Source organism: Pocillopora damicornis, chromosome 13, assembly GCF_964200805.1.
Source record: "Pocillopora damicornis chromosome 13, jaPocDami1.2, whole genome shotgun sequence".
In the NCBI taxonomy this organism is placed as follows: domain Eukaryota; kingdom Metazoa; phylum Cnidaria; class Anthozoa; order Scleractinia; family Pocilloporidae; genus Pocillopora; species Pocillopora damicornis.
In genome coordinates this window covers 20,714,304-20,730,028 of record NC_142682.1, presented here as the reverse complement: position 1 = coordinate 20,730,028, position 15,725 = coordinate 20,714,304, and the positions used below count along the sequence as shown (strand labels likewise).

Genomic DNA, 15,725 nt, shown 5'->3' with positions numbered 1-15,725 from the left:
TTGGTCATATTTTCTCACCTTAAATTAAACTAAGGAAAATAACAATTTATTGTGACCAGCAGAATATCATTAGTTGTGGAGTGCAATCTCATGTCCAACACCTGCATTTTAACAAAACAACTGCCTTTTGAGGGTTCAGGCTCGATTCAATTAATTTTTAATAATCTTTTGTTTTTTAGCGATAAGACCTTATTTATTTATTTTTGCGTCGGTGATTGAAAAAACTGAATGAAGAATTTTTTATCAGTTCCATAATTGCATCCTTTTGCTTCTTTCAATAAACTCCACTTCCCCTTTTATTAATATCATTCAAAAACTCAGGACGAGTTTTCCAGCAAATGGAAGAAATATCATACTAAAAAATACCATACTCTTGTGCATGGAGGAATTAAAATGACGTCCCATGAAATAAAGGTTATCAGAAATGTGAGGTATCCCTAAAAATCCGGCGGGAATTTGACATAATAACATCAGCTGGGGGTAAATTACCGATCGAACCTTTATTTTTAGGGAAATGGTACGTTTAATTTCATTTCGTTAGAAATCATTCATCGCACAAAAGGCTATCGATCGAGCAATTTTATTCTCAAAGTACGGAAAAGAATTAAAAAAAGGCCGCTAACTTGAATAACGGACAGGTGTTAAAATGTTTGATTACCACACCACTTTTCGTCACAACTTCGGAGGTTTTTTTTTTCCAAGAGACCGACCCGACGCTGGTTGAATAAATTCGTGATAAATATAGGGGAGGACAGTTATTATTCGTCGCCTGGGGGCAGAGGGGGTCGTAGATTTTGTTAGAGGGGAGAATCACATGGTTATCAGAGAAAACAGAGGGGGATCAGACATCACCAGCAGAGTATAAATGGGGAACTATAAAAAATTGACTGCAAATTAACTGCCGATGAGGGGTAGGGGGGTGGGGAGGTAAAAACATTACTGAACTTTAAGGCGGGATCAAGTAAATTTTATCGTGACAATTAAAATCACCCAACCTCCCCCCCTCCCCTCTGCGCGCCGGCGATACACAATGACTGATCACTAAAGATGATTCTCAAAATGTCACTAAGACCTCAATTACTAAGTGATTGGACGGGTTGGGAATAACAGATCCACACAAACACAAACCCCTTCACTTTCAACGTTTAATAAGCGTTCTCTTTTCTCCTACTACAATGATTAGTCTGATACTTCTTGTCCGATAGAAGGCCTCTTGCTTTCTCAAGTACATGCACACAAATCCCCTGGACAGTTTCCCCGGGCACAGTTTTCATTACACCATTTATCCATGCCTGCATTCCCTTGCCACGCCCCTATAGCATGGCAAGATCCAGATGGAGGTCCACCTGTAGGAGGCCCAGCAGAAGGGGGCTGGGTACTAGGTTCTGGCCATGGGGAGGGGATGGGAGGTCTTGTTCCCCCGCCTCCTCCCCCTAATGCTTGCTTGACGGCATTCATCAGAGGATACCTTAGTGAGACAGGGTTGAAGTCAGTGGATAATTAATGAAATAAACAGACTGCTCTCAATTTGACTTACAGCATGGGACATGTTCAAAGCTTTCTGGACGAAGCAAAAGAAGAAAGAAATCGCTCAGTTATTTCATAGCTTGACTTACGTACCAACTTGGAACATTAGAAAACTGCTGAGTCGTAACATCACAATTCGCAATTCGACAACCTCTCGAGTTAGACAAGGCACAACAATTTCAGTTAAAACTATTCTACTAGACTATATTTTATCACATTAAATGTTCGAAGTGCACAACTGCGAATTTTTTTTTTGTTAAAGAAATCAAAGAAAAAAGTAACGTCGTATTTTTACCTCCCTTTTTTGCAAAAAGAACCCTTGAAATCATCCAGATCCAGCGCCCAGAACATGGCACCCAGCAGATTTTTTTCTTTAATGACAGAGTTCACTTTCAGTGTCAAACTCATCTCATCATCGTACCCCACCCACTGGTCTCCTTTGTATCCATACGGGGCTTTCACTGTGTTGTCCTGTACCACGGTCAGACCCATTGTACAAATCTCGTAATAGGACAGGAATCCCCCTTCTCTGGTGTATTTCCCTGGGGTAGCCTTTCCACTGGCCGAAGCTCCCAGTCCATTCTTATTCGGATTGACAAGCTTAAATGCTCGGCCATAAGTTCCTAATCCTAGAGCGATTTTCTTACACGGCATACCCTGAGTAATAATAGGAACAAGTCTAAGAGTGCAAAGGTACGAGTAATTAGACTGAACAAATCAGTACAGGACAGAACAACCTGAGCAATCGTATGGAAACAAATGTACAACAAATAAGCATCAAAGTGAAACTCTTCGATTGCAAAAAACTGACAAACTAACAAGTTAATTTCAAGAAAGTTTCAACACCTCAGTGGATTTCGATACTTCGAAGAATCACTGACTAAAGCGATCCTGTAACTGAGATTTCAGTGTCTAAAAGTTATCAGGAAAAAATACAACCTAAATCAGAAAACGATGTCTAATTCTCTGATTAATGACATGCTTCCTTGTTAAAATCAAACATTACCTTATCCATCCAATATTGCACTGCGTGGGAGACTGTAAGTTTATCACCTGTGGGACCCTCCAAAGCAGTGTGATGCCCTGTCTGGGAATCCCAGCTTCCATGAAGATCGTATGCCATCAGGTTGATAAAGTCTAAAATGCCAGCTAATTTGCTGATCTCGTATGCCTTGTCAATTGTTGCATAACCAGCGGCTACGGCGGCTGTTAGCAGAAGTCGTGGCTTTCCGCTCTCAGCCGACTCTTTCTTAAAAGCAGTGAGCAGTTCTTGGCAAAGGATTGTGAAGAGTTGTTTGTCCCCAGGCGGAGAGTTGCCACGATTTCCAGGATACTCCCAGTCTAGATCAAGTCCATCAAAGTTGTACTGTCTCAACAAACTAAATAAGGAGAAAGAGAGCGAGGAAAAGAATGAGAACAAATCTAAACAAACAGAAGCTTCAGGAAGGAAAATTCTATGTCCGTGGCATGGCACAGGTTTACTTTTTCAGTTGAAACTACGACCCAATCAATTGAACATCGCCTTTGGTTGCTTGCTACTTCCTTCCAAATTTAAGAATACAGTGTTTCAAAACTCTTAACATCCGAGGATAGTCAAATTCGCAATAAACGTGTTTTCTCACAATAAATCTATTCCGTATTATTACACGATAAAACCGACATGTTAATGATCACGAAGTTCTCTTTTCTTTGAAAAGATGCAAGTGCCAACTACTTTCCTATCTAACTCGAAACAAGAACAAGGCAGAATTAGGATCTGAATTCATGATTTTGAATTCCAATTTCTTACACAAGTTTCTCACCTCTTTACAGAGTCAATGAAGACTTTTCGTGTGGCGATCGTTCTCACCATGCGAGAGAATGGACTTTCAGTACCACTCTCATGGTTCCAACCACCAACAGCCAACAGTGTCTTCAACTCAGGGTTATTTTCTTTCAAATTGTTAAATCGGACGTACATTTTATCGTCGTTCCATTCATACATGGCAATCATGTTCTGTTGGTTGATTTTGGCGAACGAGTATATGATATGTGTGCACAGGAATGGGTCAATGTCCTCTGGAAAGAACTTGGCCCCCGCCGGTCGATACTGGGCCCAGTTTGTGTAATAACACACTCTGTAGTATGCATTAGAAGTTGCTGACACAGCCATCAACGCTAACAACACAGTTAAGGCTCGCATTCTCAACTAAACGGATTTCTTCTCTGGAAAAAGACAACCACGACAACGACAAAACAAATTGCTACACGATAGTCTAACAAACTGTACCAGCCTAAAAAACAGAGGGTTAGGCCGCACCCCTTCTGGGAGATTTCTTTTCGAAAATCTGAATCTATCATAAAAACTCAAGTTACATATACGATAATTCGCTTTCCTCATTCATTTGTATTTATTTCAATGCCTGTCTGCCTCACTATTTCTTCGTTAAGAACTCTTCACGGAAAACCAGGTTAAAATTGTATACTTTCCTTCCATGAGTGAGTTTGAATTGTAGTATCTTTGATATTTTTTCACAACATTGATCTTACTAGAGGGGGAAAACGTTGACCAGGATAGTGAGAGATAAGTGATTTACCTTTCTTGAGTGGCGCACTAGTCTAGTTTTACAGAGTTAAAACACGACCGATTAATACCTTCGAGTAGCTTCACAACTGTAGTTCGTCGGAGACCTTACGAAAGCTTTTTTAACAACAGTCAGTTTACACTCGAGCTGATTTTTGTATTTGCAGCTGCCTGAGATGTGTGTACATAAGTAGGAAAACTGGTTCGACTGTGCTCTCACACCTGTATAAACCCTTGCTTTTGGGAAAATAAAGTATGGTAAACGAAGAGAGAGTGGAATTTAGTCAGAAATCGAAAATCAAATGCTTTTGTTTAGGCATGAAGTACCTTCCTCACAATGGATCTTTTTAAAATTTTGCAAATTTCAAACAATTCAATTCTCAAATTTCAGTTATAGTAATTCGACGAAGTTTTTGTTATTGAGGTTCATTTTATGGTTAAGAATACATAAAAATGGAAATAATTAAAAGAAATATTTTAGTGATCTTGTTTTGATAAACTATCTATTGATCGTCGTGTTATCTCCGCACACGAACTTGGAATCATATACAAAAACCGGACACATTTTAACTCCTCGTTTCTGCTGTCATTATGTGGCATTTGATGTGTAACAATCCTGAACCAGCTTAAATTACTATTTCTCCGTACACCACAAGGGCCTCGGAGAGTGACTCAAGATAGCAAGTAGCTATAGTAACTGGATTTATTATGTAGCCCTAGAGAGAGTGGGATATTTTAAAGTCAGCCTTTGCTGCTTAATGGTTGCATTTCGTTTTTGTTTAAAGTCATCATCTGGACACTAGGTTTGCGCTTCTCTAATGACTTTAATCGGCTGATGATGACCCTTATTGATAAATGAAAGCAGGAGCCCACCATGGGCTCCTGGTGTAAGGCACATCTTTAAATTAAGATTTTCCGGAACCGTCGGAGTGACTGCAATGCTATGGTTGGGTTACACGTTCTTGTTTCTACACTAGCTTGTTTGTTGAGGTGTTCGTGTCCAGCATTGATGCATTTGCTTTTTCTTTGAACACAATTGATGTCTTTAGATATACAACTAAATAGCTTGATGAATTTTCTGACTAATAAGTCCAGATATCCTAATTCTTCTGTAAACAGGTCAGCGCTGGAACTAAATATGTCTATTACAACCTCGCTTCCAGGGTCTCTACTAGTGGATACAAAGGAAAGAGACCCTAAAATGACGTTTTGACTTTGAAAGACTTTCAACACCTGAATTGTCGACCTGCACTTGGAAACAATGTTGTATTCACAGCTGATTGAACACAGAGACATGTTTTGCATTCTGTCATATCTACACTTGACCGCGTTCTGTTCTCGTCGTTTCCGCATATAATAGTCGTTTTGTTGCCCTCCTCCCGCAAAAAAGCTTACGTATTGTACCGTATTTACTGAGGATTTGACCGAAAAACTAAATATACGTTTACTATCATAGATCTGAGTAACAAAAAGTACAATCTTCAGCACTCTATACTTGTCTAGCTTGAGATCGAGGCTATTACATCAACAGAGGCACAACAAACATAATTTTTCTTTTTTAAAAGCCACACCATCATTTTAAGTTAGTCGTGATAATTGTGCAGGCGAGTAGTGTCTAACAGCACCAGCAGTGTCTTACACAAGACGAATTCAAGCGCTACGCTGGTGCTAAATGTAGAGTGGTGAACGTATTGCTTGAAATACTTCTCGCGAATTTAGTGCGATCTTTCGTCTGTTAAATCTGGTGATGTCTCTAATCAACTTTCAAGGAGCGTGACATCACATGAATCCGATGACCAACACTCGTTTAATCGGAGGTCAACGACTCAACGATAGTCGGTCTCTATATACACAAAGGATACATGGAGATCGATGTTCTTAACAAATTAACGCCGTCTTGCGTCTTCTGTTCTCACCTCACATCGTCATTCTGATCTCTACTCGCACCATTTAAGAATAGTAAAAATTTCTCACTGCGTTAGACGTTTGGAGAACGTAAACTATTCCTGTCTTTCTTTCTTGAGCGATGTCGGGGTTCGGGCGCCATCTTGGACTGGTTAACAACTCGCCTCGATTTCGTGCAAGAGCTTTGAATTCCGCTGGCAATTTTTAAAATTTTTTTTAAGAAATAGGGTCCTGCGGGTTAACTCGTGTCGGTCCATGACCATTTTAGTATTATTTCACTCAGATAATTAAAGTGTACTCTAAGACTTGTGTTTATCTTACAAATTGGTCACTAAAAAGCGTTTTTATTGACAAACGAACGGGTTCTTAACAAAAAGGCGCATAGTCCCTTTCAAGCATACATACGAAATAAATTAATATTTGTTACATTCATGCGTAAACGTACACGAGAAAGATATTTACAACCGACGGAGAGAAAGATAGTAGAGTTTTGCTTCAGGTTATGTGGCAGTGTGCAGATTAACCCCCGATCAAAAGGAATTTAAACGTATGACATTTTTTAACACATGAAATGATTCAACAATGGAAAAGGAAAATCGTAAGCTTTTTGAAAAGAGGAAATGAAGTAATGTTTCTTTTAGATGTTTTCAACAGAGATGTAAAGAAGCTGTTCAAGCCCCCTCCTCACAGCAGCGAGTTGTAATAAACGTCCTCGGGGAACAAGGTGTGAGAATTCTCCGCCAGATACCTGCAATTACACACATAAAAAAAATTATGAAACTATCTTTCCTCGAATGAAATGTTAAAGCTTCCAACGTACAAGGGATTTGATATCAATGAGAAACTGAAACCGTAAATTTCAAGGCTATTCATGGTGAAAGCATAATCCTCACTTTCTCCAAATTTATAAAGGGTAAGGGTAAATTTCTAAAGAAACTATGGTGCTGCGTCACTGAGGGAGTATAATAAGATAATTTGGTTTTATCAACTGAGTTGATGATGTAAATTGACCACCGTAAAGAGTTTCTAAGCTGCCGTTTTAAGCGTTAACCCTTCGTCAGAGCGGGCAAGATTTCCCTTCAGCTTCATATTTCATCATACAACCAGTTATTTCAAAAAGAAAACAATGGCGAATAGTCTACCTATGGGATAAACAGAAATCTTTCTTTCAGCTGCATTGATTGTTTTCTTTCAATATCTATTTGCACTACCACGGAAGTATGCGGTCTATGAAATGACTAGTCAATTAGCAAGGACGGTCTGAGAAGTTACATGAGCACCCACCTGAGAAATGTATTTATTTGCTCCAAAAGTACGTCGAGATTCTTCTCGGGCATATCTGTTCTTGCTAACAAGCCAGGCAGTTTGACTACACGGGAAAATATGAAAGTTTTCAATGCTCATGAAAAATGTCTACGTTTTGTTGGAATTTGCGACATTCACCATGGTTTCCCTTACATCACAACAATGAGGATTTCATATCTATAACGAAGGGAGAGCAAAAATCACAAAATTGTGGCATAACTCCTCCGGCCGCCTTCTAAAAATTTCTGAACTCCCTGGGAAATATTAGTAGTCATCGGATTTGATCGGTCCTCTAAGAAAAATTCTGGCTCTCCGAGCATAAAAATCTCAACATAATCCGAAAGAGGAAAATGGCGATTTAAGCGTTATACAGTCATTTTTTCTGATTAAATATCTTAATAACTTACCGAATAATCTTAATAAATGCTCAGGTCCGTAGACCTGTGAAGGCATCGTGTGGGTAGAAACACTCAGCGAGCAGGGAATGGGTAAACTTGGAAATGTTGCTGCTGTAATTTGAGACGAACAATCCTCTATCTCCACTGCTTTCTGAGGAATAAAAACAATAACACTCGATGGGTACCTCATTGATATTTTCAGTCATTTAAAGCGTCACTGAGGCTATCGCTTGTTTCATTTGCTCAAGGAAGTTATTCGTCATATCTCCAAAAGAGGTGGGTTGTTTTGGTGGATACTATACTGTTTCATTTGATTCAGCTTCTTAGTTTCCTTACGCTCGGTCAAGCTTCAAAAATTCCATGGTCCGGTGGACTGGAAGTTGACATAGGAGGCAATCGCAGTAAGGAACAAAGATAACTGACCCGTTTTGGTGCGGAAGCATTGCATTCTGGACTCGATGAAGTGGATGACACTGTTGCAGACTGGGAAGCCTCAACATTTGCCGGTGAATTTCTGGGCGTACGTCGACGTAGAAGTCTTTCTTGTTTGGCTAAGGGAAAGAAAGTAACAAGCAACATATAAATCTTCTTGATTTCTGCTACCCAGGTTTACTGATGCATAAGTGGCCACGCTTTCCTGATAGATCACAAAAGCTCAACTAAGTTCTTTGTTAGTCCAACTCAATCCAGTTCAAAACGTGATTGACAACAACCACAGCTACTTTACAGTTACACTTTATTTCAAAAATTAAAATGTAAAAATACCAAAAATTCCCTTTATCATTTTTTAAAAAAAAAATTATTTAGTAATTGTGTACTAGTGTTTAGTATGTTCCAATTTCTAATGAGTTATTGTCTAGAGTGCAAACAAATTAAGAATCATGGGTGTACAAAAGACACATGTGAGGGGGTGGGGTGGGATAATGGACAAACAGTGCCTTGTAATGTATGCTTGCATTGTGCCTCCTCACTGTACAATGATGTAGGGTTATGCTATCCAATGACCAAGCAAATGAAAGTTAAAGGGAAGGGCAATGAAATTTAAATTGAGAGAGGAGTGTTGGACATGTGATTACCTACTACCTGATATTCAATGGTTACCCTCTGATCAATAATTATCAAATGCTTAGAAATAACGTGATAAAATTTGTAATAATTAGCAAGGAGAATAGATAGGTTGTATTTTACAATATATTTCCAGTCACAATGGTTCCAAACTAGTTTGATTAACATTTCCTTCTTTTTCCAGTTACATTGCTTGAATCCTTCAAGAAGGCAAAACACAAATCAAACTAGTTTAAATTCATTTTAACCTTCAATCACTTGGACTAGAAGTGCACACCTTCTCCTTCCTTTGTATCAGTCTGATTTGTAACAATGTTTGCAAAATCCTGCTTCACAGGAGAGCTTTCTGTGGATGAACTAACTATTCCATATTTATTATCTGTTGGTGTTTTTCCATTTAATTCTTCTTGATGTCTGTCCTTAGTTTCCTCAGGGTGAGGGGTGAATTTCATGACCATTTGATATTGCTCACGTTCAAAGTTGTAAAGCAACAAAGTTGGAAGAGTAAAATCAAAATAAATGCGAAGACCATCCATTGCCTCTTTGACCAAGTTTGAGCTGTAGGTTAACAAAGATTTGAAGATTACTGGGCTAATATTTTATGGCTAGTAAATAATAAGATGAGCAAATACTATGAAGCTACCTTAAATATAACAAGTTCATTCTGTGAAACAATGTACTTGCCATGGACATTTGCATTATTTACCTCTGTCCAGGGTAAAATTCCTGATAATGCCGGAAATAATCTTGAAGAACTTGAACAACATTTGGTGTCCTGGGAAGCTTCACAAGCTGGGAAGAAAATGTAAGTTATTTACCAGGAGGGAGGTTCATATCAAAAAGGCAGTATGGTGTGTTCCCATACAGACCTAGGTCTATGAATAGCTTTCTTTATTTTTTTGGCTTTTTTGCTTTTTTTTTTGCTTTACCACAAATGGTGCAAAAGAGGAAAAAATCTGGACCATGGACTGAATTATAAGAAGCTGAACTGGTTAGGAACACACATACAGCCAATCAGTTTAAAAACATCTCCTCACCTGTTGGTGAGTAAAGATGTGGCATGATGCTAACCATAACAAAAATTACATCAAAATGTTTCAATGTTGCAAACCAAAGTAGAATTGTAGGAAATTTCAAGAGGTAGAGTGTCTGTGCCCCTCCCTCCCCCCCCCCAAAATTTTCTTGTCAGAGAAGATAAAAAAACAAATTGAAGAAGTTGTGAATGAGGGGAACCCTCTCAAACAATAATACGAAATCCGACAGATACACAAGATATTTTCAACCATCCCAGTCACCAATTGGAAGTGTACAAATGTTAGTACTTATAAGAAACTTCTTACAGTGAATGACTATCAGTGTGTCATAGAGAGCAAGTCTCAAAATCATAAATGATTTTAACTTTGTATTTGATTTTTAAGTGGTAGAAATAACCATTAAAGTTTTCAGTTGTAATTACCTTCTTTTTTCTTTTAATAAAGTAACAGTCATCTTCAAGCTTCAATTTCAACTGACTTGGTATTTCAATTTCAACTTTTGGTAGTTCTGGGTTTTCCACCTTCAAAACATTTATTTTTTGTCATGAGTTCCCAAGTTGTATCAAACCAGCCAGGAAAACTCACATGAGGTACATTACATTCTTGGATTTGAAACAAAAACCAAAAAAAATAAACAAAGAAAACAGGAACAATTAAAAAACAACAACAAACCATAAAAACAAACAAACAAACTGGAGACAGACTAACCACTTCTGAAATGGATTTCCTTTCAGATTTGCCAGCATCATCAGAGTCCTTGCTTTCTGAACCTTGAAGAAACCTCCTCTTCTTTTTCATCCTTGTTCTAGCCATGAAAATTTTGAAAATATGTTGAACTGAGCACTTAAGACTCCACTGAATTTGATTATAAATTCTTTGCTTCCTGAAATTCACTTTTATTTGTATTTTTAACAACATACTTCAGTGCTTGCTCGTGGAGTCTGCTCATAAGTGATCTGTTGTTTTCTGTATCTTTCAGAACTTGATCTTCCACCACCCAGCGATCCCAGCTGATAAAATAACAATTGTTTATATACATTCTTTTAATATAGATTAACTTAAATAGGAGAGTCAGTATCCTGGTAAAGCAATCATTTTTATAGTTCATTAGCTGTGACAATTTTTATTTAGAAACAATATCATTACTTGATCCTCATGATGCATACATTCCTTCTTTGCATTGATCACTATTTGGTAATAAAATGTTATATCTACAGTATAGACTGAATTACCTCCTGTTCCAACCATTAAAATGAATGAAATATTCTGGAACCCTTTTTCCTTTGTCATCTTTGGTGATATCAACTTCTAGAACCTGGTTAAAAGTGACATTACATCAACAAAGATCATTTAGTAACCGCAAATTAATTGAATTAGAACGATTAAATTCCACTCGGACGCTTTTTATAACAAGCAATTATATGAAATACCTGGATACATCAGAGAGGCGACGGTAAAGAGATTTTTAAGTGAAGGATGCCACTCTACTTTTAACGTTCACATTACCCGTGGAGGGTAGAAAATTTAAACTTTTTATCTAGTTGTGGGTTTTGTACAGCTTAAAAGCGCAGTACATGAAAATGAAATCATATACAAGTAAAGCAGATTAACTCGAAACCTCTATACCTCTGATTCAAGAATTTTGATGATTATCCGCAAAACCGCGGACAATAAGCAGGATAAAAACACGCCACTTCGGCACTAGCTAAGCGTGTTGATGTCAGACTGCTGGTGTCACGCCAGAGTTTCTCAGCTGAGTTTTCTTGGTTCCATTTCACTAACAGTTATCGACAAATTTATCTGCAAATGGTTCTAAATAAACAAACCTTTGACTCATATAGCACTCGGGCCTTGTTAGGATCAGGCTCGTAGCAGAGGACTTTTTCTCCTGTGGCAAATTTGGGAACTGGATTACTCCTGGTCTCCCGACTTGTCGCCATGATTTGGATGTTTTGGCACTCAACGTGAAGGCTACATAAATCAACTCACTTTTAATAATGCAACAGCTGATCGTTGTAATCGCTGTAGATTACAGGCGGTTCGCGCATTTGTTTTGGAAAGAAAACCGCTGAAAATTATTGAGAAAAGCGAGCCTGCCGAGCCTGCCCATGTGAGTATATGATCTGCAGGAATATGTTTAAAAAGTAAGTCGAAATTTTTTAGAGCGTTTACAGTTTCCGACGGTTTGCTTGAGGGTTGATATCTCGCGCTTTATATAGATCCGGTGATTTGAATTGATTTCTGATTTAAGGATGAAAATAATTTTTTTTCCAACCGCTTCTTTGCAATACTTATCATCGGGAGATTTCGGGTAGACCTATCCTCCATCGAAGATGCTAATACCTCCAAAATTCTGGCTGTTTTAGATTTTGCTTTTATTTTAATTTTTCCCTCATTATTCTTGGTCCTGAAATGTATTAAAGACAATTCGATTCTCTAATAATCTTTACATAACATTGTTTTTCAACAAAATTGAAATTTTCTTTGAAAGATTTCAGGCAAGAGAGTCTGTATCAGGGGTAAGTCAAGTTAAGTCATCTGTCCAGCGTGGGATAAAAACCAAATTGGTGGATCAATTCCCTCCTATTGATGATTACATAGCGCAAATATTTCCAAAAAAGGAACCCCTAGTTCTTGTGAAATGGTGAGTCAAATACCTTTATTTGTTAGGATTATTCAAGAACAATCTGTTAACTATTTTTTTTTTCAATTATTTTAAAAGATGATTACTTGACAATCACATGATAATTGCAAGTATCTGATAACAGGCCAATAATTATTAGGAATGCCTTGCTCATAACCCCAAAAGAAATTTCAAAACATTTAACCTTTTACACCCTAATATCAGTATGTATATTCTCCATACTGTTCATTGTACATTTCTTAAGGTGCTGACAAGGAGAATTTGTTAAACAATCAAGAGCTACTTCAGTTGGTGATCATTTCCCTTATTCTTGTGACCTTCATGTGTGATACAGGGAAGATATTGGGGGAGAAATTAGTTGTTAGTCACTCTTAGGGGTGAAAGGGTTAGTTGGCATCATTGATGTTGGAGATTTTTTAATCACTCTGTATTCAGTCACTTGATAAATAACAATTGATTGAAAAATATACCTGTGTTATAAGTATATAGCATACTGAATTAAATCACTTGTCACATTTCTAACACTGTGTATTTTTTTTTATAGTCATGAGCATATAGAAATATTATCTGTCAACCAAGAGATTCTTTTCTTCAGACAAAGAGAAGGAGATTACTTACCATCTCTTAGACTCTTACACAAATGTAAGTTGCTTACTAAAAAAATTAATTTTAGGTTTAATATTGGGTGAACAGCTTTTTTTAATTATATAAATATAATTATACATACATACATTTATGTAGAGGAAAATTACCAGTGCTGGTCTTGTTGTTGCTGTTGTTGTTTTACTGGGTTGTCAACTGGCCATATAAAAAGGTTGGGTGTGGAGCCCTGAAAGTTTCTTTCTTGTCTAATTTTCTGAAAGTGTGGAGTTTGAAATAAATAAAGAATACTAGATATTTCACATAGTTTATTTCACTCCATAGTTTCTGTATTTCTGCCAGAAGATGTGTTATCAAAGTATATAGCAAGTGGTTTGAAGAAAAAAGAATCAAATACTTTATTGTCACATTTTAAGCCCTGTAATTTTATAATTTTTTCTTCCTTGCCTAAAGAAACTTAACTTATGATATCTTTTTTTTCCTAGATCCAGTCATTTTACCTTGTCAACAAGTTGACAAAGGAGCAATCAAATTTCTACTAAGTGGTGCAAATGTTATGTGCAGAGGTTTGACCAGTCCAGGAGCAAAGCTTGCAGACTTGCCAAAGGGAGCAGTAGTTGTATCCTTTCTCAGATACTTGCCTGACCCTCCTTGTTAGGGTTTTCCTCTCTATTTCTTACCCCCACCCCCTTCTTCCACCCCTTTCCTCAGTAAATACAGAAAAATAACGGGCCAGACTGCAGGGCTGTAGCCATTAGAAAGGGGCAGGGTGGAGTATACAATTAATATAGATGTAGGTTGGTGAGATGCAGTGAAGTTAACAAGGAGTGGGGAGAGGGAGGAGTGAAGTAGTTTACCAATGCGTTATGTCAAGGGGGAGGGGTGTAGTTTTCAAATGACAAAGCTTTAGATCTCTGTATGTTCTGGTGTGGGCCCTTTTCTATCTTTTTGAGTATTTTCTCTTTAAATTGTTTGGGTCTTTTCTAGTCATTCTCTCTCAAGAAGATGCTGACAGATGTTCTTTCTCTTGCCCAAAGCTTTGGTCAAAATCTGTAAATGGATTTTGGAATACAGGAACTCTTAAGTTTTGAGGGATTGTAGGTCCAAAGCTTCTATCTACAAAGGCAAGCTTTTTTGGGTGGTGATAAGGAAGCTCCTGCTTGCTCCATACCAAAGTAACGAGCTATTTCCTTCATGAGAAACTTTGATATTAGGGATTGTTGAATTGAATAGATTACAGAATTACCCTTTGTTATGACTTCCCATAGAATTAATAATTTGACAAAGCAGCTCCTGCTTGCTCCATACCAAAGTAACGAGCTGTTTCCTTCTTGAGAAACTTTGATATTAGGGATTGTTGAATTGAATAGATTACAGAATTACCCTTTGTCATGACTTCCCATAGAATTAATAATTTGACAAAGCAGTATTTTCATCAAGCTGAGCAATTTTCTTTCATTCCCCTTTCTTCTTCTTTTCTATGTTTTGTTTGCCTTTACTCAAGCTTAGGCAATAACTGCGGAGGGAAAACAACATGCTCTAGCAATAGGAAAAATGACAATGTCTGCAGGAGAAATGTAAGTGAGACCAGTACAGATGTAGTAATTAGGAGAAATTGTTTTCTTTTATCACATGAGGTAGGTGTTCTATGAAATTTTTTTTAAGAAATTTGAACTTGGTGGAAAGCAAAATAAGGGAAGGAAAACAAAAGGCTACAACAGAAAAAATCTCTTCTAAGTAAAGTGAATTTTTGAGGAGAAGTACTCACCTTTTCAATCTTTTATTTTTCTTTGTGAAGCCACATTTTTCATGGTCTTTGATTTCCTGGGTGAGATATGTGTAATAAAATAGTTCTGCCCATAAATGAGTGTCCTGTTTTTGTACCTGTTTTGTTTGAGTTTTGATTGTTCTGTTGAACTGCTGTGAAGGATGCTATCTTCTAATCACTTTGTCATGTTCATTTTGTTTTTTTTTTTTTTTACCTTGGCAGACGAGATACAAACAAAGGAATTGGTATTGAGGTGATACACTTCTTGAATGATGGACTTTGGCAAATGAAGCAGTTGGAAAAATGATTATTTTAACAAATGATGTGTATAAATATGAAAGTTAATGGACATTGTTAAGTGCAAATGTAAAACCTTCTCAAGAATGTCTATAGCAATAACTTGCAAAGTAATGTATGATAGTAGAGGAGAGAATCATTTAAAGCTGTTTTAATGCACATGAATATCAATTAAAGAACAATTTTGTTTTTTTAACTTACACTTGAATTTACCTCTCTCTAATGTCTCTTCCTTATATTTATTGGATTTTGTTTAATATGTGATTGACATGTAATACTCTCTTTTTTTTACTCATGATACAAAATATAGTTTATTGTTACATCCCAGGGGTAATTGTCTTAGGCAAAGGGTGAATTACTACCTATCTGGCACCACCACCCCCCCAAATGCAAACTGGCATACAGAGAGACATGGTGAAAACAACTTTGATGAGATGAAATATGAGAGAAAATGATATGCTCATCTGGAAATAATGGCAAGTGCCTTTACTGCTTAGCCTGTGATTGTTGCATAAATAGGAGTGGGGTCTTAGGCCTGGGATTAATGAGTGCCCATTTCCCTCAAGAGTCTGAAAGATATTCTCTGTTAGCACAAATAGCATAAACCTAGACGCAAAAA

General features: G+C 37.3%; 3 protein-coding genes across 6 annotated transcripts; 1 reads left to right on the top strand and 2 right to left on the bottom strand.

Annotated features, from left to right (window-relative positions):
• Nucleotides 1-1,128: 1,128 nt before the first annotated feature.
• On the bottom strand, nt 1,129-6,178 carry LOC113664697 (chitinase-3-like protein 1). Of its 4 annotated transcripts, none has more exons than XM_027180335.2 (5): nt 5,953-6,178; nt 3,330-3,684; nt 2,534-2,906; nt 1,823-2,184; nt 1,129-1,468 (listed from the first exon to the last, which is right to left on the bottom strand). In XM_027180335.2, the coding sequence occupies exons 2-5, from the start codon at nt 3,677-3,679 to the stop codon at nt 1,222-1,224; spliced, it is 1,332 nt and encodes a 443-aa protein (XP_027036136.2). In that variant the 5' UTR covers nt 3,680-3,684; nt 5,953-6,178; the 3' UTR covers nt 1,129-1,221. The 4 variants fall into 4 exon arrangements, with proteins under 4 accessions (XP_027036136.2, XP_089047739.1, XP_089047738.1 ...); XM_089191613.1 differs by lacking the exon at nt 5,953-6,178 and adding an exon at nt 4,162-4,220 and having other exon boundaries at nt 3,330-3,732; XM_089191612.1 differs by lacking the exon at nt 5,953-6,178 and adding an exon at nt 4,104-4,213 and having other exon boundaries at nt 3,330-3,732.
• Nucleotides 6,179-6,306: 128 nt separating this feature from the next.
• LOC113665243 (MSL complex subunit 3) lies at nt 6,307-11,813 on the bottom strand. The gene is made up of 11 exons (XM_027180920.2): nt 11,624-11,813; nt 11,030-11,112; nt 10,718-10,807; nt 10,506-10,602; nt 10,220-10,318; nt 9,470-9,555; nt 9,041-9,321; nt 8,122-8,249; nt 7,708-7,849; nt 7,280-7,364; nt 6,307-6,743 (listed from the first exon to the last, which is right to left on the bottom strand). Exons 1-11 carry the CDS (start codon nt 11,735-11,737, stop codon nt 6,680-6,682), a joined length of 1,269 nt encoding a protein of 422 aa, XP_027036721.2. The 5' UTR covers nt 11,738-11,813; the 3' UTR covers nt 6,307-6,679.
• Nucleotides 11,814-11,880: 67 nt separating this feature from the next.
• On the top strand, nt 11,881-15,323 carry LOC113665050 (malignant T-cell-amplified sequence 1-like). Its single transcript, XM_027180702.2, has 6 exons — nt 11,881-11,941; nt 12,289-12,441; nt 12,986-13,083; nt 13,527-13,660; nt 14,551-14,618; nt 15,032-15,323. Exons 1-6 carry the CDS (start codon nt 11,916-11,918, stop codon nt 15,114-15,116), a joined length of 564 nt encoding a protein of 187 aa, XP_027036503.2. The 5' UTR covers nt 11,881-11,915; the 3' UTR covers nt 15,117-15,323.
• Nucleotides 15,324-15,725: the final 402 nt, after the last annotated feature.